The 24,363-nt window shown below is 46.7% G+C and overlaps 1 protein-coding gene across 1 annotated transcript; it reads left to right on the forward strand.

Moving 5' to 3' along the window:
* Nucleotides 1–1,276: 1,276 nt before the first annotated feature.
* npffr1l1 (neuropeptide FF receptor 1 like 1) lies at nucleotides 1,277–24,363 on the forward strand (the record flags this gene model as incomplete). The annotated part of the gene is made up of 3 exons (XM_024430773.1): nucleotides 1,277–1,583; nucleotides 23,111–23,210; nucleotides 23,408–24,363. Coding segments are annotated over 3 exons (1,239 nt in total), but the record flags the coding sequence as incomplete, so codon positions are not given.

Here is a 24,363-nt window from a genome sequence, read left to right on the forward strand (position 1 = left end):
ACCAATACCTACTTAACCTTAAAGCATTTTTTTTGTTTTTAATATACATAAGGAATAATGTAAGTGCAAGTAGGCTAACAGACAATGAGAAGTGAAAATATGCAAGTTGTTGTGAAAAATACAATGTCATCAAGGGTTATATTTACCGCAGCTATATAGCCTTGGGGATGACTGAGCCATGAGCTCTAGCAGTCTACCAGAGCCCCAAAGAACAGATTTAATAAAGAGAGGTACTTTTCATATTCTTAGTGTACTGTAGCCTTTTTACCATAACAGAGATCCACTCATTTAAAGCATTCATCTTTTTGTAAAACCAGCTGTTGTATTTGTGTTGTGAATGTGTGAATATACACCTCGTAGATGTCCACTCTACTGTACAGTTACATCTTTTAACTACTAGGTTACTTTGATTTCAATGTCTCTTGGGACTCTCCTTGTAACTTGTCAGTAGGTTATATCATCATACAGTAACTTACACTTGGAACATAATTGACATGTTTAGAGACAGATCCGGAAGTGCCCAATTTACTTACTTATTTGTCATCAATCAGGATAAAGAATGAACAGGTCTTATAGTGGTGGGAAAAATAGTCCTACAAATATAAGCCTTTTCAAGGAACTAAAGACTGACCATTGAATTTTGTTTAAATTGTTCTGTAGGCTTACTATAAATAAAATATAGGCTACATGCATTGGTCGCACTATCCATGTGGTACAGTATCCCTAATCGTTATAGAGTATGAGTGACGCTGATGCGTTTCCAGAAGTGGACTAGAAGCATTACGAGACACAGTAGAGCGCACCGGCACAGACAAGACCAGACAAGGGAACTATAGTGTAGCTCTTCCAAAGGTAAGTCTCTCTTTGAAAATCTCAATAGGCATCCTGCAGATTTCTATGAAATGGCAACTTTGCCTTCTCAATCGTATGAATTTAACTCACCATTTGTTCTCACTGAGCTTTTACTGTATTTTCTTTCTTCGTCAGTTTCATGTACTTGTTTCAGTAAGAACATATGTGTCATTTGATGGTAAAAAATAAGAACAATAAATCACGATGGAGTGGATTCGTCCAAATGGCAACCTTTCCTTGATTATTTGTATGATGACTAAAGCTTTTTTTCAGAGAATGTTTGTGCTATGGCTTTATCGTTTTTCTTTTATATTCCTTGCGTTTCTTTTAAAATATATATTTGTATCTGCTAGGTTTCTCTGCCAATATGTAGGCTATAACACGTTTTTCTGATGTGATTCCATTTGGAAGGTGACTTGTGAAAATGGAGATTGCGTCACTGAATGAAACTGCTGTGAACAGCACCATGGACAGTGCCACTATGGACAGAGCCAACCGCACCTACATGCCTTACTACCTGCACTCCACCGGCATGTCTGTCATCTATATCCTGTGCTATATGGCAGTTCTCCTGCTCTGCGTCGGGGGGAACATGCTGGTCTCCCTGGTGGTCCTCCGGAACCGCAACATGCGCTCCGTCACCAACCTCTTCATCCTCAACTTGGCCATCAGTGACCTGCTCATTGGAGTGTTCTGCGTTCCAACGACTTTGATTGACAGCCTAATATCAGGTGAGAGAGTGGAGGGAGCAGAAATGCGTAGGGCACATGCAGAAATTGATGCGGGATCCCCTCAGTAAGGGGAATCATATGGTTCTGGAGGCGAGAGTGTTAACTTTCTATGAAGGGATCAAAGGTTTCAGTCTGGCTTTTACAGCTCGAGGCTGTCTCCAGTTGAGTCAACCAAGTGTGAGAAAGTCTGGAGTGAAAAGGCTGATTTTCAATCAACTTGCTGTTGATAATTAATTATTGCATACCCACTGGGCACACCACATCATTTCAACTGGGAATTTTGGGTAATATTTGGTTAAGTTGTTCAATGAGATTTCAACCTTTATTTACCTACACAAAAAGACAGCCATATGTTTCTTGAAATCCAAATGTTTGTTTAATTCACTATGCTTTCATCCATCTATAAAAAGCACAACAAAATTCCAAAGGAAAAAGTTAAAACAATGTCAGATTTGAGTTAGTTGTCATCTAAATGTGTTATCACTGCACTTTCAACAATTTACAAGCACAATAAAGTTCAAAGGGGAATACAATGTCAGAAATGTTGTATTTATACAACTACTTCATCTAAAAGCACAAACAAATAACCTGGGCCTGGTTTCCCATAGTGTTGGAATTTAGGCTTACTATTATTTATTTTTTATTTAACCTTTCGTTAACTAGGCAAGTCAGTTGTGAACAAATTCTTATTTACAATGATTGCCTATCAAGTGGCAAAAGGCCTCCTGCAGGGACTGGACTGTGATTAAAAATACAAATGTAGGACAAAACACACATCATGACACCACAACACTAGATAAAGAGAGACCTAAGACAACAACATAGCATGACAGCAACACATGACACAGCCCGGTAGCCACACAAAATGCCAGCAGCACAAACATGGTACAAACATTGTTGGGCACAAACAGCACAAAGGGAAAAAAGGAGAAGACAATAAGTGTTTTAACGATGCATGTTTCCTACAATGGCCGAAGATGTAACAGGTGCTGAGTGCGTTGTTGAAGCATGTGTTGATACCTATTGGATCAAAAGAAAGGCAACGCTGCTCTTGGATCAGCATTCTCCATTCAAATCTTACATTAACGTTCAAATTATTCCACAATAGTGACGACGGATCAGCTCCTAGAAAGATATTGTTACCTATGACTGCAAATATTGAGGTGGCTAATTCTAACACTTACCCTGTAATAATGCACTAAAATATTTGGCACATCATTGGGCACCTTAGGCTACACATCATGAAATATATTGAGACAAATTACAGACAGTAGCCTACAAGTAGCTAAATATATCTCAATTGAATGTATTAAATGTATTTCAATATAATTGAAATTGGCCTAGCCTATAGCCTACTGTATTTATTTTTTAATACAGTCATCTCTGTTTTATATTTTTATATTAAGTTTTATACGTCGCAATTGCAAAGACATTGGCAACTTTGTATTTGTAGTCAACTTTGTTTTCTGAATTATCGGCGGTCACAGAGAGGCGGACAAACCATGTGATTTTATGTTTAGCGGAGATGTTCTGTGTATAACATGATGCTATGGGCAAAAAAAACATCTAATGACGCACTTCGTTGTTCTTTGAGTGGTCTGACGCACACTTAGATTATGAGTGTTTTCAAGTGAATAGTTAATAACGATGGTTTTGGGCAGGGACAGAGTTGTGGGAGGACCTTTGGGGGCTTGCCCCGCCCAAATTTATCTGCTTGCCCTTCCAAATAAAATATTGAAATATTGATCATTTATTTGACCGAGATTCGCGCCGACAGAAAGATGCATCAATCTCAGTTAAAGTTTCCGAGTGAGCGAAACAGCGACCCTCTGTCTCAGTATGTGTAGACCACGTATCTGATGCTGTCTGGACCAAAAGAGTATGGCATGTCATACTATTTCTGTCCAGACAGCATCAGTTGCATGGGCTACATGCGCTGTTTAGATCACGCGGATGCTTTGTCCGACGATAGAGTGTCAGCAGAGACGAAGCGGCAAAGCGAGAGAGCACTCGCCAAAATCTGTCCAGTATAAACCCAGTGCGTTTCTATGGGCATAATATGCAGACCTAAACTTGTCGTCTGCCTCCCAGCCTTTGAGACAAAGACTCCCCATTGTTAAGGTGGTGACTTGAGCATCTCATCATGACAGATCTCTGGTTTCAGCCTCTTGTGAATTGGAAAGGAAAGTTAAAATCAAAATCAAATTGTATTGGTCACATAAACATATTTAGCAGATGTTATAGCAGGTGTAGCGAAATGCTTGTGTTCCTAGCTTCAAAAGTGCAGTAGTATCTAAAAATGTACAACAATACACAACAATCTAAAGGTAAAAGAATGGAATTAAAAAATATTTAAATATTAGGACAAGCAATGTCGGGGTGGCATTGACTAAAATACAGTAGAATAGAATACAGTAACATATGAAATGAGTAAAGCAGTATGTACACATGATTAAAGTTACTAGTGTTCCATTATTAAAGTGATTCCATGTCTATGTATATACTGTAGGGCAGCAGCCTCTAAGGTGCATGGTTGAGTAACCAGATGGTAGCCTACTAGTGATGTCTGATGGCCTTGAGATAGAAGCTGTTTTTCAGTCTCTCGGTCCCAGCTTTGATGCACCTGTACTGACCTCACCTTCTGCATGGTAGCGGGTGAACAGGCAGTGGCTCAGGGTGGTTGATGTCCTTGATGATCTTTTTGGCCTTCCTGTGACATCGGGTGCTGTAGATTGCCTGTGCCCCCGGTAATGCGTTGGACAGACCGCACACTCCTCTGGATAGCCCTGCGGTTGTGGGCGGTGCAATTAGCGTACCAGGTGGTGATACAGCCCGACAGGGGGCTCTCAATTGTGCATCTGTAAAAGTTTGTGAGGGTCTTAGGGGCCAAGCTGAATTTCTTCAACCTCCTGAAGAAGTGCTGTTGCACATCTTCACCACACTGTCTGTGTGGGTGGACCATTTCAGATTGTCAGTGATGTGTACGGAGAGGAACTTGAAGCTTTTTACCTTCTCCACTGTGGTCCCGTCAAGGTGGATAGGGGCTTGCTCCCTCTGCTGTTTCCTGAAGTCAACAATCAGCTCCTTCATTTTGTTGACGTTGAGGGAGAGGTTGTGTTCCTGCACTGTGCGGGTGTACAGTGCACTATTAGGATGCTGGAATTCCCAAAAGTAAATTGATGTTTCAACAAAATTAAATAATTACACCTGTCTAAATAAAATCATTCAAAATACTTCACCATGGAACATGCCTTACCCACAGAGGATCATTATCTTATTGTCAAATCAAATCAAATCAAATCGTATTTGTCACATACACATGGTTAGCAGATGTTAATGCGAGTGTAGCGAAATGCTTGTGCTTCTAGTTCCGACAATGCAGTAATAACCAACAAGTAATCTAACTAACAATTCCAAAACTACTGTCTTATACACACAAGTGTAAGGGGATAAAGAATATGTACATAAAGATATATGAATGAGTGATGGTACAGAGCGGCATAGGCAAGATACAGTAGATGGTATCGAGTACAGTATATACATATGAGATGAGTATGTAAACAAAGTGGCATAGTTAAAGTGGCTAGTGATACATGTATTACATAAAGATGCAGTAGATGATATAGAGTACAGTATATACGTATACATATGAGATGAATAATGTAGGGTATGTAAACATTATATTAGGTAGCATTGTTTAAAGTGGCTAGTGATATATTTTACATCATTTCCCATCAATTCCCATTATTAAAGTGGCTGGAGTTGAGTCAGTGTGTTGGCAGCAGCCACTCAATGTTAGTGGTGGCTGTTTAACAGTCTGATGGCCTTGAGATGGAAGATGTTGTTCAGTCTCTCGGTCCCAGCTTTGATGCACCTGTACTGACCTCGCCTTCTGGAGCGGGTTGAACAGGCAGTGGCTCGGGTGGTTGTTGTCCTTGATGATCTTTATGGCCTTCCTGTAACATCGGGTGGTGTAGGTGTCCTGGAGGGCAGGTAGTTTGCCCCCGGTGATGCGTTGTGCAGACCTCACTACCCTCTGGAGAGCCTTACGGTTGTGGGCGGAGCAGTTGCCGTACCAGGCGGTGATACAGCCCGACAGGATGCTCTCGATTGTGCATCTGTAGAAGTTCGTGAGTGCTTTTAGTGACAAGCCGAATTTCTTCAGCCTCCTGAGGTTGAAGAGGCGCTGCTGCGCCTTGTTCACAATGCTGTCTGTGTGGGTGGACCAATTCAGTTTGTCTGTGATGTGTATGCCGAGGAACTTAAAACTTGCTACCCTCTCCACTACTGTTCCATCGATGTGGATAGGGGGGTGTTCCCTCTGCTGTTTCCTGAAGTCCACAATCATCTCCTTAGTTTTGTTGATGTTGAGTGTGAGGTTATTTTCCTGACACCACACTCCGAGGGCCCTCACCTCCTCCCTGTAGGCCGTCTCGTCGTTGTTGGTAATCAAGCCTACCACTGTTATTGCTATTGTTATTTTTAAATGCTGTGGATTGTTTCCTTGCATGCATATGTAAGAAGGTGCCCATTTGGCAATGTATTATTTCTGATTGTCTTAACTCACCACTCATGTTTTCTTCGCCTCACACAAGGCAACAAAGTCTGTTTTTCTATCAGCCATTGCGAATGATACATGTAGTTCCTCAGTATTTGAAAAATCTATCAACACTCCCGTCCTTGTTGATCACTAAGCTTCAGTGTGAAAGGGCAAGATATCATGATCTGATAATCCCATATATCCAGTGGAAACGTCATAAAAAAACTGCTTTTTGTCCCAAGCTCACTGGTGCAGGAAACTTTGAGGGCCCAGAATAGGCTAGTTGATTCAATGTTGCAAGTTTCTTAGAGACAGCTTCCGGACGGACCCTGTGATAATTTGATACAATGTTGAACTTCACTAACAATAGCTCAGGTCAAGACAGATAAAAAGGGAGGCAGACAGGCAGAGAAGAGAGATGTGTGTCACGTTCTGACCTTAGTTCTTTTGTTATGTCTTTGTTTTAGTATGGTCAGGGCGTGAGTTGGGTGGGTTGTCTATGTTCTTTTTTCTATGATTTGGGATTTCTGTGTTTGGCCAGGTATGGTCCTCAATCAGAGGCAGCTGTCAATCGTTGTCCCTGATTGAGAACCATACTTAGGTAGCTTGGTTTCATTTTTGAGTTGTGGGTGATTGTTTTCTGTTGAGTGTTTGTTTCTGCACCAGACTGAACTGTTTCGGTTTCGTTCGTTCACTTTTTTTTTTCAGTGTTCATTTACATTATTAAAAGATGGACACTTACCACGCTGCGCATTGGTCCGATCTCTCCTACTCCTCCTCAAAAGAGGAAGAGGATAGCCGCTACAGAATCACCCACCACCAAAGGACCAAGCAGCGTGGTAACGGGCAGCAGCAGCAGAGATTTCCAGACTCCTGGACATGGGAGGAGATCTTGGATGGCAAAGGACCCTGGGCACAGCTGGGAGAATATCGTCGCCCCAAGGCAGAGCTGGAGGCAGCGAAAGCCGAGAGACGGTGGTATGAGGAGGCAGCACGGCAGCGCGGCTGGAAGCCCGAGAGGCAGCCCCAAAAATTTATTGGGGGGGGGCACACGGGGAGTGTGGCTAAGTCAGTTAGGAGACCTGAGCCAACTCCCCGTGCTTACCATGGAGAGAGAGGGACCGGCCAGGCACCGTGTTATGCCGTGAGGCGCACTGTGTCCCCGGTGCGCATATCGGCCGGGCTAGAGTGGGCATCGAGCCAGGTGCCATGAAGCCGGATCAGCGCATCTGGTCTCCAGTGCGTCTCCTCGGGCCGGGGTACATGGCACCAGCCCTACGCATGGTGTCCCCGGTTCGCCAGCACAGCCCAGTGCAGGCTTTTCCACCTAGCCGCACTGGCTTGGCTACGGGGAGCATTCAGCCAGGTAGGGTTGGGCAGGCTCGGTGCTCGAGACCTCCAGTGCGCCTTCACGGTCCGGTCTATCCGGTGCCACCTCCACACACCAGCCCTCCGGTGGCAACCCCCCGCACCAGGCTGTCTCTCCGTCTCCTCCCTACAGGTGCTCCCGCCTCTCCAGCACTGCCAGAGTCTTCCTCCTGCCCAGCGCTGTCAGAGTCTCCCGTCTGTCCTGAGCTGTCAGAGTCTCCCGTCTGTCCTGAGCTGCCAGAGTCTCCCGTCTGTCCTGAGCTGCCAGAGTCTCCCATCTGTCCTGAGCTGCCAGAGCCGCCCGTCTGTCCTGAGCTGCCAGAGCCGCCAGTCAGCCAAGAGCTGCCAGAGCCGCCCGTCAGCCAGGAGCTGCCGGAGCCGTCCGTCACGCCGGCGCTGACGGAATCGCCTTTCACTCCGGAGCTGCTGGAGTCTTCCGCCTGTCCGGTGCTGCCGGAATCTCCCGTCTGTCCTGAGCTGCCAGAGTCTCCCGTCTGTCCTGAGCTGCCAGAGTCTCCCGTCTGTCCTGAGCTGCCAGAGTCTCCCATCTGTCCTGAGCTGCCAGAGCCGCCCGTCTGTCCTGAGCTGCCAGAGCCGCCCGTCAGCCAAGAGCTGCCAGAGCCGCCCATCAGCCAGGAGCTGCCGGATCCATCCGTCACGCCGGCGCTGCCGGAATCGCCCTTCACTCCGGAGCTGCGGGAGTCTCCCGCCTGTCCGGTGCTGCCGGAATCTCCTGTCCATTCGGGACCCGTGGCTAGGGTCCCCAGTCCAAGGTCGGTGGCAAGGGTCGCCGCTCTAAAGAGGCCACAGAGGCAGGTAAAGAGGCGTAGAAAGACTATGGTGGAGTGGGGTCCCGTCCTGCGCCAGAGCCGCCACCACGGACAGACACCCACCCAGACCCTCCCCTGTAGGTTCAGATTTTGCACCTTTTAGGGGGGTACTGTCACATTCTGACCTTAGTTCTTTTTTTATGTCTTTGTTTTAGTATGGTCAGGGCGTGAGTTGGGTGGGTTGTCTATGTTCTTTTTTCTATGATTTGGGATTTCTGTGTTTGGCCTGGTATGGTTCTCAATCAGAGGCAGCTGTCAATCGTTGTCCCTGATTGAGAACCATACTTAGGTAGCCTGGTTACTTTGAGATTTTTACCATTTTACTTCAGATGTTTATTATTAATCACGTGACACGTTAGGCGCTTCCTTTTGGGGTGGCAGGTAGCCTAGTGGTTAGAGCGTTGGGCCAGTAACCGAAAGGTTGGTGGATTGAATCCCCGAGCTGACAAGGTAAAAATATGTTGTTCTGCCCCTGAACAAGGCAGTTCACCCACTGTTCCTAGTCCGTCATTGTAAATAATAATTATTTTTCTCTTAACTGACTTGCCTAGTTACATTTTTTAAAAATCTATATATATATTGTCAACGTGGTTAATAATAAACATCTGAAATAAAATGGTAAAAATCTAAAAGTAAACAAACAATGATTTTGAGAAACAGAAACAATATTATTCAAATGAAACTCTTCTTAGAAAATTTGCATTTATACATATTCATAACTGGCACACAGATCAGTAGAAATGGAAGAATAAATTGTAAGCTTCTCCAAACTTGAAACTCATGAGTTGCCTATGGTCTTTACTACCTACACCCATTCAGTGGCGATTTTAGCATGTAAATCTTGGTGGGGCACTCCCCATTTTGTTTTTAGATGCATGACAGCAAAGCCACTACACAACACAGCACAACACTAAACAATACATTATTTGCACTATAACGGTGACAAACTGTGCCCATACTGTTAGGGCCTACATAAGCTGTCCCAACAGCAGAACTTTCCTTTCAGCACCATCGTTACACCTACACAGCGGAGTCTTGTCTGGCAGCTAAACAGTTCATTCGGGGCGACTGGTATCCTAGTGGTTAGAGCGTTGGACTAGTAACCGAAAGGTTGCAAGATCGATTCCCCGAGCTGACAAGGTACAAATCTGTTGTTCTACCCCTGATCAAGGCTATTAACCCACTGTTCCTAGGCTGCCATTGAAAATAAGAATTTGTTCTTAACTGACTTGCCTAGTTAAAACAAATTCAGCCTCATTTACTGCCTTTTAAAAAAACATAGTGGTTTCTACTCACTCCTTGTGGATTTGTGTAATTCGATAAAAAGCCTATTCGTTCAGCACTTTCAAAATGGACACAGACAGAAATTCAGATAGTCATTAGTTCAGATAAATTTAGCAACATGTCGAGGGCTTAACATGTCTAGCTTGCTAGCTAAGGTTTTGAAAGTATGTTGTTGATATGATCAGTCCAATCAAAGCTTTGTAGATATTACGTGATTTGATGTCATTTTATCTATAGTCAATGACCTTGAGCCTTCTAGGATGGTCACTTCTAATGAAAAATCTATGGCAGCACCCAAGGGGGCTTGAACTGCCTAGCTCTCCCAGTAGATTCTGCGATGACACTAGAGAAGATTACCAATGCCTAAGCTCTGTATTTTCCACTAGTTGCCCCTCCACCACAGAAACCACTGAGCTAGGCTGAAACATCTCTATTTTGGAGCTGTCATTTTCAAGAAAGCAAGAAAGAGATCATGTTTGTATTTGGCTTTATTCTCTCAATACATTTGTTTTTACATTGTTCGCAAACTGATATGTGACACAAATGAATGCCAAAATAACATGCTCTGCCCCACCTGCCGTGAATGACGGGTTGCAACTGTACCCATTTATTAAATGTGTTTTTGTCTGCCACACATAGGAGGCCCTGTGAAAAAACGGGCCAGCCTTTGGAAATCGAATGCCGTCCAACTGATTAGTTCTGGTACCGGGTGTCACGCCTGCTCCCACTCCCCCTCTCTGGTCCCTGAGGTTCCAGGCTGCCCATCATTACGCACACCTGTCACCATCATTACGCGCATCCACGTTTCATTAGATTCACCTGTACTCCACACATTTTGATTTCTCAGTTTCATCCCTGTGTCAGCATTAATGTTGTTTTGTTCCCCCTGTCCAGATGCTGTCCGTGTTTTGTTTCATGTCTGTTATTTATTTAATGTTCACTCCCTGTGCTTGCTTCTCGTCTCCCAGTGTCTGATCTTACAGAATGATGACACCAATATGAAAGCATCAGGGAGTTTTTTTGTTTTTTGTTTGTTTGGTGACGTCGGGTCCTGTTGCTGCTGCTGAAGGAACCGGGGATGCCTCAGCTGGCTCGTCAAGCTTCCATGGCTTAGCTGACTCGAGAGGTTTTCTTGCCTCGGTTGGCCCGGCAGGCTCCCATCCCACGTCATGCCTCAGCCGGTTCGTCAGGATCCTACGCCTCAGCGGCTCGTCCTGGGGGGGGTACTGTCACGCCTGCTCCCGCCCACCCTCTCTGGCGCTCAAGGGCACCAGGCTGCCCATCATTACGCACACCTGTCACCATTGTTACATGCATCAGCACTTCATTGGACTCACCTGTACTCCATCACGTTTTTGATCACATCCCCTATATCAGTCTATTCCTCAGTTTCATCCCCGTGCCAGCATTATTGTCATTATGTTTCCCTTGTCCAGACGATGTCCGTGTTTCGTTTCATTTCCGTTATTCATTAAATGTTCACTCTCTGTACTTGCTTCTCATCTGCCAGCGTCTGTCCTTGCACCAGGTCTGGTTTTGGGAAACAACTCAGAGATTTAATGATGCGCCTACAAAGGTTCTCCCCATGAATTTAGGCTTAAAATGCTTTTCGGAAACCGGGCCCTGTATTGCAGTTGAGATTACATTAAAATTACATTGCAAGTGATCAATGTTGTTCAAAATTCTGCACATATTATTATAGCAATTGTGTAGAAAATCTGCAATCTTTGCATGTTATCTTGAAAATGCACTCTTTCTCTGGTTAGGTCTACATAAGAAGACATTTACAATAGGCTAACCTCAAAATGTGGCCATGGATGTGTTACTCATTTTAAGGTTGAATAAATACTGTTACATTCGTTTGTAACATAGCCTTAACTTTAGGCTACTGTATTACAAAAGTATTATTGCATTGTGTTTGGTTTACACATTGGTCCAAAATCAACATTTAAAGGATAGCCTATCTAATGCTTGGATAGTGTCATCTGAGCCACTGGCTTAATCCTACTCTTTAAGATTTTTGGTTTAGTTGGAGACATGAATCCAGCATATAATTTGTTAACTTGTAACAAGTTAATAGAGTATTTTCGACATTGCAAAAGTGTAATTGAAATGTGTGTGATTGTCAATGCAACCAAATATCAACATTTGAAGGAAATGTATCTTTTGTGCCACTGACTTAGTTTGGTTTTAATTGCAGTTTGTCTCTAAGTTAATAATTGATATGTTGGATTCACGTCTCAATCTCAACCAATAATCAAAGTTAAAGAATAGGACTAAGTCAAATCAGACTTTATTTCAAGTTCATTTCAAATTTAATTTAGTTGAGATAGAGGTGAATCCAACACATAGTTTAGTATTCATTTATAGAAAAACCAGACTAAATCAGTGGCACCAATGGATCTATCCAAGCAGAAGATCTCATTCAAATATTGATATTTGTTTGCATTGACAACCTGTAACGGTCTGAGTGTAGTGGGTGAGGAGTCAGGCGCAGGAAGCAGAGAGTTCAGGGGAGTGCTATTTTAATGCACTGACACAAACGCTGAACATAAGCCAACCCTCACAAAAACACAGGGCGTACTGAACAAACAAATGCCCCAAACAGGGGGACTTAAACCGTCCAGGGAAAACCCACAAAATGGGAAAACACAAAACCCAATAGACATGCACCAAACAGACGATCACAATAATTAATCCCGCACAAGGAACCCTGCGGGCCGGCTGACTAATAAAGCCTACTACCTAACTCAAAACAGGTGCACACAATCAACACATAAGGAGGGGGAGGAAATAATCAGTAGCAGCTAGTAGGCCGGCGATGACGACCACCGAGCGCCACCCGAACGGGAAGGGGAGTGTCCTTCGGTCGGAGTCGTGACAGTACCCCCCTTGACGCGTGGCTCCCGCAGCGCGCCGACACCGGCCTCGAGGTCGACCCGGAGGACGAGGCGCAGGGCGATCCGGATGGAGGCGATGGAAATCCCTCAACATTGACGGATCCAAAATGTCCCTGGTGGGTACCCAGCACCTCTCCTCCGGACCGTACCCCTCCCAGTCCACGAGGTACTGCAGGCCCCTCACCCGGCGTCTCGAGTCCAGAATGGCCCGTATCGTATACGCCGGGGGCCCCTCGATGTCCAGAGGGGGAGGAGGGACCTCCAGCACCTCACCGTCCTGTAGGGGACCAGCTACCACCGGCCTGAGGAGAGACACATGAAACGAGGGGTTAATACGATAATAGGAAGGGAGTTGTAATCGATAACACACCTCGTTTATTCTCCTCAGGACTTTGAACGGCCCTACACACTGCGGCCCAAGCTTCCGGCAGGGCACGCGGAGGGGCAGGTTTCGGGTCGAGAGCCAGACCCTGTCCCCTGGTACAAACACGGGGGCCTCACTGCAGTGGCGGTCAGCACTCCTTTTCTGCCGTCCACTAGCCTGTTGAAGGGATTCCTGGACGGCCCTCCAGGTTTCTTTGGAGCGCTGCACCCATTCCTCCACCGCAGGAGCCTCGGTCTGGCTCGGATGCCACGGTGCCAGGACCGGCTGGTACCCTAACACACACTGAAAGGGGGACACATTAGTAGAGGAGTGGCGTAATGAGTTCTGGGCCATTTCCGCCCAGGGGATGTATCTCGCCCACTCCCCTAGCCGGACCTGGCAGTACAACCGCAGAAACCTACCCACCTCCTGGTTTACTCTCTCCACCTGCCCATTACTTTCAGGGTGATAACCGGAGGTCAGGCTGACCGAGACCCCCAGACGCTCCATGAACGCCCTCCATACTCGGGACGTGAACTGGGGACCCCGATCAGAAACGATGTCCTCCGGCACCCCGTAGTGCCGGAAGACGTGGGTGAATAATGCCTCCGCAGTCTGTAGGGCCGTTGGGATACCGGGCAACGGGAGGAGACGGCAGGACTTAGAGAACCGATCCACAATCACCAGAACCGTGGTGTTGCCCTGAGACAGGGGAAGGTCGGTCAGGAAATCTACGGATAGATGTGACCATGGCCGTTGTGGAACGGGGAGGGGTTGTAACTTCCCTCTAGGAAGGTGCCTAGGAGCCTTACTCTGGGCGCATACCGAACAGGAGGAGACATAAACCTTAACGTCCCTAGCCAAGGTAGGCCACCAATACCTTCCCGAAGGCTCCTACTGGCCTCCTCACCCCAGGGTGACCCGAGGAGGGTAGGACGTGAGCCCACCGAATCAGTTGGTCCCGAACACCAAGCGGCACGTACCTCCGCCCCGCCGGACACTGAGGAGGCGCTGGTTCAGCCCGTAACGCCCGCTCGATGTCCGAGTCCACCTCCCATACCACCGGTGCCATCAGCTTTGAGGCCGGAAGGATGGGAGTAGGTTCGGTGGACCTATCCTCCGTGTCGTAAAAGCGGGACAGTGCGTCCGCCTTCACGTTCTGGGAGCCCGGTCTATATGATAAAGTGAACCGGAATCGAGTAAAAAACATGGCCCACCTTGCCTGCCACGGGTTCAGTCTCCTAGCTGCCCGAATATACTCCAGATTCTGGTGGTCGGTCCAGATGAGAAAGGGGTGCTTAGCCCCCTCAAGCCAGTGTCTCCACACCTTCAGAGCCCTGACCACCGCTAACAACTCCCGGTCCCCACATCATAGTTACGCTCCGCTGGGCTGAGCTTACTGGAGAAGAAAGCACAGGGGCGGAGTTTTGGTGGCGTACCCGAGCGCTGTGATAGCACGGCACCCACCCCAGCCTCGGACGCGTCCACCTCCACTATGAACGCTAGAGAGGGGTCCGGATGCGCCAACACGGGTGCATCCGTGAACAGCGCCTTCAACCTGTTGAAAGCTCTGTCCGCCTCCGCTGACCACTGCAACCGCACCGGGCCCCCCTTTAGCAGTGAGGTAATTGGAGCCGCTACCTGGCCAAAACCCCGGATAAACCTCCGGTAGTAGTTGGAAAAACCCAAAAACCGCTGCTCCTCTTTTACCGTGGTTGGAGTCGGCCAATTACGCACGGCCTTACTGCGGTCACCCTCCATCTCCACCCCCGAGGTGGAAATGCGATAACCCAGAAAGGAGACGGCTCGTTTGGAGAACACACACTTCTCAGCCTTGACGTATAGGTCATGCTCCAGCAGTCTACCAAGCACCTTGCGTACCAGAGACACATGCGCGGCGTGAGTGGCTGAGTAGATCAGAATGTCATCGATATAAACAACCACTCCCTGCCCGTGCAGGTCCCTGAGAATATCGTCTACAAAGGATTGAAAAATGGCTGGAGCATTTTTTAACCCATACGGCATGACGCAGTACTCATAGTGGCCCGATGTGGTACTAAATGCGGTTTTCCACTCGTCTCCCTTCCGAATACGCACCAGGCTATACGCGCTCCTGAGATCCAATTTTGTGAAGAACTGCGCTCCCTGAAAGGATTCCACTGCCGTAGCAATGAGAGGTAGTGGGTAGCTGAACCCCACTGTGATGGCATTTAGACCTCTATAATCAATACAAGGACGCAAACCTCCCTCCTTTTTCTTCACAAAAAAGAAACTCGAGGAGACGGTGAAATGGAGGACCGAATGTACCCCTGTCCCAGAGACTCCGTGATATATGTCTCCATAGCCAACGTCTCCTCTTGGGACAATGGGTACACGTGACTCTTGGGAAGCGCAGCGTTTACCTGGAGATCTATCGCACAATCCCTTCCCGATCGATGTGGTGGTAATTTAGTCGCCTTCTTTTTACTAAAAGCGATTGCCAAATCGGCATACTCGGGGGGAATGCACACTGTGGGACCCTGGTCTGGACTTTCCACCGAGGTGGCACCGACGGAAACTCCCAGACACCTTCCAGAACACTCCTCTGACCACCCCTGGAGAACCCCCTGTCTCCACAAAATTTTAGGATTGTGCCGGGCCAGCCAGGGAATCCCCAACACCACTGGAAACGCAGGCGAATCAATAATATAGAGACTGATACGCTCCCTATGATTCCCCTGCGTTACCATGTCCAGTGGGATTGTGGTCTCCCTGACCACCCCTGACCCTAATGGCCGGCTATCTAGGGAGTGCACGGGAAAGGGAGAATCTATCGGCACAAGCGGAACACCTAATTTAATAGCAAGTCCGCGATCCATAAAGTTCCCAGCTGCGCCTGAATCGACTAGCGCCCTATGCTGGGAAGAGGGGAAAAAGTTAAGAAAAAAAAATCAAGACAAACATGTGACCAGGGGGTTCTGGGTGAGTTTGGTGCTGACTCACCTGGGGTGATCGAGAAATGTTCCGCCTGCCATCTCGACTCCCAGACGGACCCTCCCAGCACCGATCGGCCGTGTGTCCTCTCCGACCACAGTTGGTGCAGAGGGAGCCTCCTCCTCCGGTACCCCTCGGCAAAGCCCCTCCCAACTCCATCGGAACAGGAGTGGAGGTGCTGGGTGGTGGAACACACAGGACCCTCTCCGAACGCCCGCGGGCCGCCAGCAGATTGTCCAGTCGGATGGACATGTCAATTAGCTCATCCAAAGAAAGAGCGGTGTCCCGACACGCTAGCTCCCTGCGGACGTCCTCCCGGAGACTACACCTGCAGTGGTCGATAAGGGCCCTGTCGTTCCACCCGGATCCTGCTGCCAAGGTACGGAATTCCAACGCGTAATCCTGGGCGCTCCTTTTCTCCTGCCGGAGATGGAATAGTCGTTCTCCCGCCGCTCGGCCATCTGGAGGATGGTCAAACACGGCGCGGAAACGGCGAGAAAACTCGGGGTAGTGCTCCTTCGCTGAGTCTGGGCCATTCCAAACTGCATTTGCCCACTCCAGAGCACGACCCGTGAGGCAGGAAATGAGGACATTCACCCTCTCCGCTCCCGAGGGAGTAGGTCTGACGGTGGCCAGGTACAGTTCTAGCTGGAGTAAGAACCCCTGACACCCTGCTGCCGTTCCATCATAGACCCTTGGGAGCGTAAGACGGAGGGTGCTGGAGTCGGGAGATGGGGAGTCCTGAGGAGGAGGGGCCGAAGGTGGAGAGAGGAGACCGCTTCTCTCCCATCGGTCCATTCTCTCCATCACCAGATCCATCACCGTTCCAATCCGATGGAGAACGGTGGTGTGATGTAGAACCCTCTCTTCCATCGATGGGAGGGGAGTGGCTGTTGCTCCTGCTGACTCCATTCCAGTTGGTGCGGGATTCTGTAACGGTCTGAGTGTAGTGGGTGAGGAGTCAGGCGCAGGAAGCAGAGAGTTCAGGGAGTGCTATTTTAATGCACTGACACAAACGCTGAACATAAGCCAACCCTCACAAAAACACAGGGCGTACTGAACAAACAAATGCCCCAAACAGGGGGACTTAAACCGTCCAGGGAAAACCCACAAAATGGGAAAACACAAAACCCAATAGACGTGCACATAAGTACACCAAACAGACGATCACAATAATTAATCCCGCACAAGGAACCCTGCGGGCCGGCTGACTAATAAAGCCTACTACCTAACTCAAAACAGGTGCACACAATCAACACATAAGGAGGGGGAGGAAATAATCAGTAGCAGCTAGTAGGCCGGCGATGACGACCGCCGAGCGCCACCCGAACGGGAAGGGGAGTGTCCTTCGGTCGGAGTCGTGACACAACCAAACACAATACAAAATCCAGTTTGTCTACAAATATTAATAGTTGATATATTAATAATATTAAATGTTGGATTCACGTCTCCATATCAACCAAAATCAAAGTTAAGGAATAAATCGAATCTCTGCAAACTTTAAATGCAGTTTAAATACTTCCGGCGACAGTACTTCCGGCGCCAACAGAGATGGCCGCCTCGCTTCGCGTTCCTAGGAAACTATGCAGTTTTTTGTTTTTTTACGTGTTATTTCTTACACTAGTACCCCAGGTCATCTTAGGTTTCATTACATACAGCCGAGAAGAACTACTGAATATAAGATCAGCGTCAACTCACCATCAGTACGACCAAGAATATGTTTTTCGCGATGCGGATCCTGTGTTCTGCCTTACAACCAGTGTAACCGAGTGGATCACATGCAGCGACCAAAAAAAAAAAAAACGACTCAGAAAAAGAGGGAAACGAAGCGGTCTTCTGGTCAGACTCCGGAGACGGGCACATCGTGCACCACTCCCTAGCATTCTTCTTGCCAATGTCCAGTCTCTTGACAACAAGGTTGATGAAATCCGAGCAAGGGTAGCATTCCAGAGGGACATCAGAGACTGTAACGTTCTCTGCTTCACGGAAACATGGCTAACTGGAGAGACGCAATCCGAAGCGGTGCAGCCAGCGGGTTTCTCCACGCATCGCGCCGACAGAAACAAACATCTTTCTGGTAAGAAGACGGGCGGGGCGTATGCCTTATGGCCAACGTGACATGGTGTGATGAAAGAAACATACAGGAACTCAAATCCTTCTGTTCACCTGATTTAGAATTCCTCACAATCAAATGTAGACCGCATTATCTACCAAGAGAATTCTCTTCGATTATAATCACAGCCGTATATATCCCCCAAGCAGACACATCGATGGCTCTGAACGAACTTTATTTAACTCTCTGCAAACTGGAAACGATTTATCCGGAGGCTGCATTCATTGTAGCTGGGGATTTTAACAAGGCTAATCTGAAAACAAGACTCCCTAAATTTTATCAGCATATCGATTGCGCAACCAGGGGTGGAAAGACCCTGGATCATTGTTACTCTAACTTCCGCGACGCATATAAGGCCCTGCCCCGCCCCCTTTCGGAAAAGCTGATCACGACTCCATTTTGTTGATCCCTGCCTACAGACAGAAACTAAAACAAGAAGCTCCCACGCTGAGGTCTGTCCAACGCTGGTCCGACCAAGCTGACTCCACACTCCAAGACTGCTTCCATCACGTGGACTGGGAGATGTTTCGTATTGCGTCAGACAACAACATTGACGAATACGCTGATACGGTGTGCGAGTTCATTAGAACGTGCGTTGAAGATGTCGTTCCCATAGCAACGATTAAAACATTCCCTAACCAGAAACCGTGGATTGATGGCAGCATTCGTGTGAAACTGAAGGCACGAACCACTGCTTTTAATCAGGGCAAGGTGTCTGGTAACATGACTGAATACAAACAGTGCAGCTATTCCCTCCGCAAGGCTATCAAACAAGCTAAGCGCCAGTACAGAGACAAAGTAGAATCTCAATTCAACGGCTCAGACACAAGAGGCATGTGGCAGGGTCTACAGTCAATCACGGACTACAGGAAGAAACCCAGCCCAGTCACGGACCAGGATGTCTTGCTCCCAGGCAGACTAAATAACTTTTTGCCCGCTTTGAGGACAATACAGTGCCACTGACACGGCCTGCAACGGAAACATGCGGTCTCTCCTTCACTGCAGCCGAAGTGAGTAAGACATTTAAACGTGTTAACCCTCGCAAGGCTGCAGGCCCAGACGGCATCCCCAGCCGCGCCCTCAGAGCATGCGCAGACCAGCTGGCCGGTGTGTTTACGGACATATTCAATCAATCCCTATACCAGTCTGCTGTTCCCACATGCTTCAAGAGGGCCACCATTGTTCCTGTTCCCAAGAAAGCTAAGGTAACTGAGCTAAACGACTACCGCCCGTAGCACTCACATCCGTCATCATGAAGTGCTTTGAGAGACTAGTCAAGGACCATATCACCTCCACCCTACCTGACACCCTTGACCCACTCCAATTTGCTTACCGCCCAAATAGGTCCACAGACGATGCAATCTCAACCACACTGCACACTGCCCTAACCCATCTGGACAAGAGGAATACCTATGTGAGAATGCTGTTCATCGACTACAGCTCGGCATTCAACACCATAGTACCCTCCAAGCTCGACATCAAGCTCGAGACCCTGGGTCTCAACCCCGCCCTGTGCAACTGGGTACTGGACTTCCTGACGGGCCACCCCCAGGTGGTGAGGGTAGGCAACAACATCTCCCCGCTGATCCTCAACACTGGGGCCCCACAAGGGTGCGTTCTGAGCCCTCTCCTGTACTCCCTGTTCACCCACGACTGCGTGGCCATGCACGCCTCCAACTCAATCATCAAGTTTGCGGACGACACAACAGTGGTAGGCTTGATTACCAACAACGACGAGACGGCCTACAGGGAGGAGGTGAGGGCCCTCGGAGTGTGGTGTCAGGAAAATAACCTCACACTCAACGTCAACAAAACTAAGGAGATGATTGTGGACTTCAGGAAACAGCAGAGGGAACACCCCCATCCACATCGATGGAACAGTAGTGGAGAGGGTAGCAAGTTTTAAGTTCCTCGGCATACACATCACAGACAAACTGAATTGGTCCACTCACACAGACAGCATCGTGAGGAAGGCGCAGCAGCGCCTCTTCAACCTCAGGAGGCTGAAGAAATTCGGCTTGTCACCAAAAGCACTCACAAACTTCTACAGATGCACAATCGAGAGCATCCTGGCGGGCTGTATCACCGCCTGGTATGGCAACTGCACCGCCCTCAACCGTAAGGCTCTCCAGAGGGTAGTGAGGTCTGCACAACGCATCACCGGGGGCAAACTACCTGCCCTCCAGGACACCTACACCACCCGATGCTACAGGAAGGCCATAAAGATCATCAAGGACATCAACCACCCGAGCCACTGCCTGTTCACCCCGCTGTCATCCAGAAGGCGAGGTCAGTACAGGTGCATCAAAGCTGGGACCGAGAGACTGAAAAACAGCTTCTATCTCAAGGCCATCAGACTGTTAAACAGCCACCACTAACATTGAGTGGCTACTGCCAACACACTGTCAATGACACTGACTCTACTCCAGCCACTTTAATCATGGGAATTGATGGGAAATGATGTAAATATATCACTAGCCACTTTAAACAATGCTACCTTATATAATGTTACTTACCCTACATTGTTCATCTCATATGCATACGTTGATACTGTACTCTATATCATCGACTGCATCCTTATGTAATACATGTATCACTAGCCACTTTAACTATGCCACTTGGTTTACATACTTATCTCATATGTATATACTGTACTCGATATCATCTACTGTATCTTGCCTATGCTGCTCTGTACCATCACTCATTCATATATCCTTATGTACATATTCTTTATCCCCTTACACTGTGTATAAGACAGTCGTTTTTTTGGAATTGTTAGTTAGATTACTTGCTCGTTATTACTGCATTGTCGGAACTAGAAGCACAAGCATTTCGCTACACTCGCATTAACATCTGCTAACCATGTGTATGTGACAAATAAAATTTGATTTGATTTGATTTGAAATAGACTTTAACTTTTTTTTAGGTTGAAATGGAGACGTGAATCCAACATATTCCAAGTGTTGTGTTTATGTACTGACATGTATGTGTAACTGATAGATGCACCCACACACACTACATGTCAATGTTTTTAAATGTATGTCAATTGTAAAGTCTTTTGTCTGTAATGTCTTTGCTTTATGTGTCGGACCCCAGTAAGACTAGCTGTTGCCATTGGCATCGGGTAATGGAGATTGTCATAAATTAATTAAAATCAAATATTAATGATGAATTTGAAGATTACATTTTAAATCAACTAAAGCTTGAAACCATAGGCCTTATAAGGCTGCGTTTACACAGGCAGCCCAATTCTGATATTTTCCACTAATTGGTCTTTTGACCAATCACACCAATTTATGAACTATGTTTTGCATATTTTTAGTTGAACCCTGGGTTGAATTGAGACAATAGCTGTTTATGATTTTGCAAATGTTATATAGGCCAAAATAGTACAATTCATGATATATGACTTAGAAATATATATGGTTACATTTCATTTGCTCTGTCAAACCTACCCTTTGGAATGACTTTGATAGCAACAGTGAATATATTTAGTGATATATCGGTACTAGTCAGTGACAAAATAAAAGCTAAGCAGGGTTGGGCATGGTTAAAACCCTGGATGGGATAACAAATTAATAGTTGTAGATCAACTCTCCAGTAATAGGTAGTGGATGTAACATTGAAGATCGGATGTTGTTTCAAAGGTACCAATTATACATATTTTATACACGGTTTGTCTATGTTGAAAATTGGTTACTATGATGACATAATCCTGTGGTTGAAATTTCACCCTCAAAACAAAAGTTTAGACCTTTTTCGAATTCAATGTACTTTCCATGTAGATTCCATATCACAATACATTGAAAACTGAAATTCAAACAATGTTGATTCAACCAGCTTGTGCCCGGTGGCTACAGTTGGAGTCGAAAGTTTACATACACTTAGATTGGAGTCGTTAAAACTCGTTTTTCAACCACTTCACACATTTCTTGTTAACAAACTATAGTTGTGGCAAGTCGGTTAGGACCTCTACTTTGTGCATGACACAAGTAATTTTTCCAACAATTGTTTACAGACAGATTATTTCACTTATAATTCACTGTATCACAATTCCAGTGGGTCAGAAGTTTACATACACTAAGTTGACTGTGGCTTTAAACAGCTTGGAAAATTCATGGCTTTAGAAGCTTCTGATGGGCTAATCGACATCATTTGAGTCAATTGGAGGTGTTTCAAGGCCTACTGTCAAACTCAGAGCCTCTTTACTTGACATCATGGGAAAATCAAAAGAACTCATCCAAGACCTCAGAAAAAAAACTGTAGTCTGGTTCATACTTGGGAGCAATTTACAAACGCCTGAAGGTACCACGTTCATCTGTACAAACAATAGTACGCAAGTATAAACACCATGGGACCACACAGCCGTCATACCACTCAGGAAGGAGACGCGTTCTGTCTCCTAGAAATGAACGTATTTTGGTGTGAAAAGCGCAACTCTATCTCAGAACAACAGCAAAGGACCTTGTGAAGATGCTGGAGAAAACAGGTACAAAATGATCTATATCCACAGTAAAATGAGTCCTATATCGGCATAACCCGAAAGGCCGCTCAGCAAAGAAGAAGCCACTGCTCCAAATCCGGCATAAGAAAAGGCAGACTACGTTTTGCAACTGCACATGAGGACAAAGATCGTACCTTTTTTGGAAAAATGTCCTCTCGTCTGATGAAACAAAAATATAACTTTTTGGCCATAATGACCATTGTTATGTTTGGAGGAAAAGGGGGAGGCTTGCAAGCCGAAGAACACCATCCCAACCATGACCCACTGGAAATGTGATGAAAGAAAAAAAAGCTCAAATAAATCACTCTCTCTACTATTATTCTGACATTTCACATTCTTAAAATAAAGGGGTGATCCTAACTGACCTTAGACAGGGAATGTTTACTTGGATTAAATGTCAGGAATTGTGAAAACTGAGTTTAAATGCATTTGGCTTAGGTGTATGTAAACTTCCAACTTCAACTGTATCTATTAAATGTATGCATTTCCCATCCCTTTCTGGGCCATTTGCTCCCTTAACGCAATGTATATCCACACATCTACAGTATTAAAATCCATTCTCAATCGAAACACATTAAGATTAGTTAAGATTAAAATATTTGGTGTAGCAACCGGGATACCGCTTGTGTGTAATGCAGTCTTTCTTTCCAGGATGGCCGTTTGGCCAGATTACATGCACCATGAGCAACCTGGTCCAGGGGATGTCAGTGTCAGCATCAGTCTTCACTCTGGTGGCCATAGCTGTTGACAGGTAATCCACCACCACACCACCGCACTATCCTGTCACAGATCTGTTTGTGCTCTTGTCAACTCCATTTCTGTAATTGTCAAGCCAAACATTTCTCTCTGTGGCATTCTCTCTTCCTCCCTACCCCCTTCCTCTCTCTCTCTTCCTCTCTCTCTCTCCCTCTGTCTGTTTTTTTCCTCCCTACCTCCCCCTTCTCTCAGGTTCACAGGTATTGTGTACCCCTTTAGACACCGAATGAGGCCTGTGACTGCTCTCGTCACCATCCTCTTCATCTGGGTGCTGGCGTTTGCTATAATCTGCCCCTCGGCTGCTACCCTGACCATCATTCACCTGGAAGACACCTACCTGGTCCAGGACAACCAGACATACCCTGTCTTCGTCTGCTTTGAGAAATGGCCCCAGCCTGAGATGCGTCGTGTCTACACCATGGTCATCTTCGTGCACGTGTACCTGGCCCCCCTGGGTGTTATCAGCATCATGTATGGCTGCATCATTGCCAAGCTCTCCGTCAACCTGAGGCAGGTGAGGCTGGCAGAGGTGCGGAGGGCCCATTCCCAACGCAGGGTTAAAGTGATCAACATGCTGATCATGGTGGCAGTGCTCTTCATGGTGTCATGGTTGCCTCTGTGGACGCTGATGCTACTAACTGACTACAGGGATCTGGACACGCAGCAGATTGACTTCCTCAGCAGCTACCTGTTCCCTGTGGCCCACTGGCTGGCCTTCTTTAACAGCGGGATTAACCCCATCATCTATGGCTTCTTCAATGAGAACTTCCGCAGGGGGTTCCAGGCTGCAGTGGCCTGCAGGGCCTGTTCACAAAAAACAACAACAGGGGTGGTTAATACACGCTTCAACTTCCCGCCCCCTAACAGAGTATTTAACGAGAACCCTGAGTCCTCTGGTGGGAGGAAAGGCCACTGCTCTAAGGGCACTCCTAAGATTATCCCACATGGAACCAATGGAATCCTCCTGGATGATATTAACAGGAATGCTGGACTCAACAGGGTGATTGGAGCCTGGGTGGAGTGATTCTAATTAGGGCTGTGACGATTATAGATTAATTGTTGTGCAAATGGCCATGGTTATTGCAATAATTGAGCTTGTAATGCATCTTTACAAATTAGCTATGAGATACCTAATGAATACAACATAG

This window comes from Oncorhynchus tshawytscha, linkage group LG09, assembly GCF_018296145.1.
Source record: "Oncorhynchus tshawytscha isolate Ot180627B linkage group LG09, Otsh_v2.0, whole genome shotgun sequence".
Taxonomy (NCBI): Eukaryota; Metazoa; Chordata; class Actinopteri; order Salmoniformes; family Salmonidae; genus Oncorhynchus; species Oncorhynchus tshawytscha.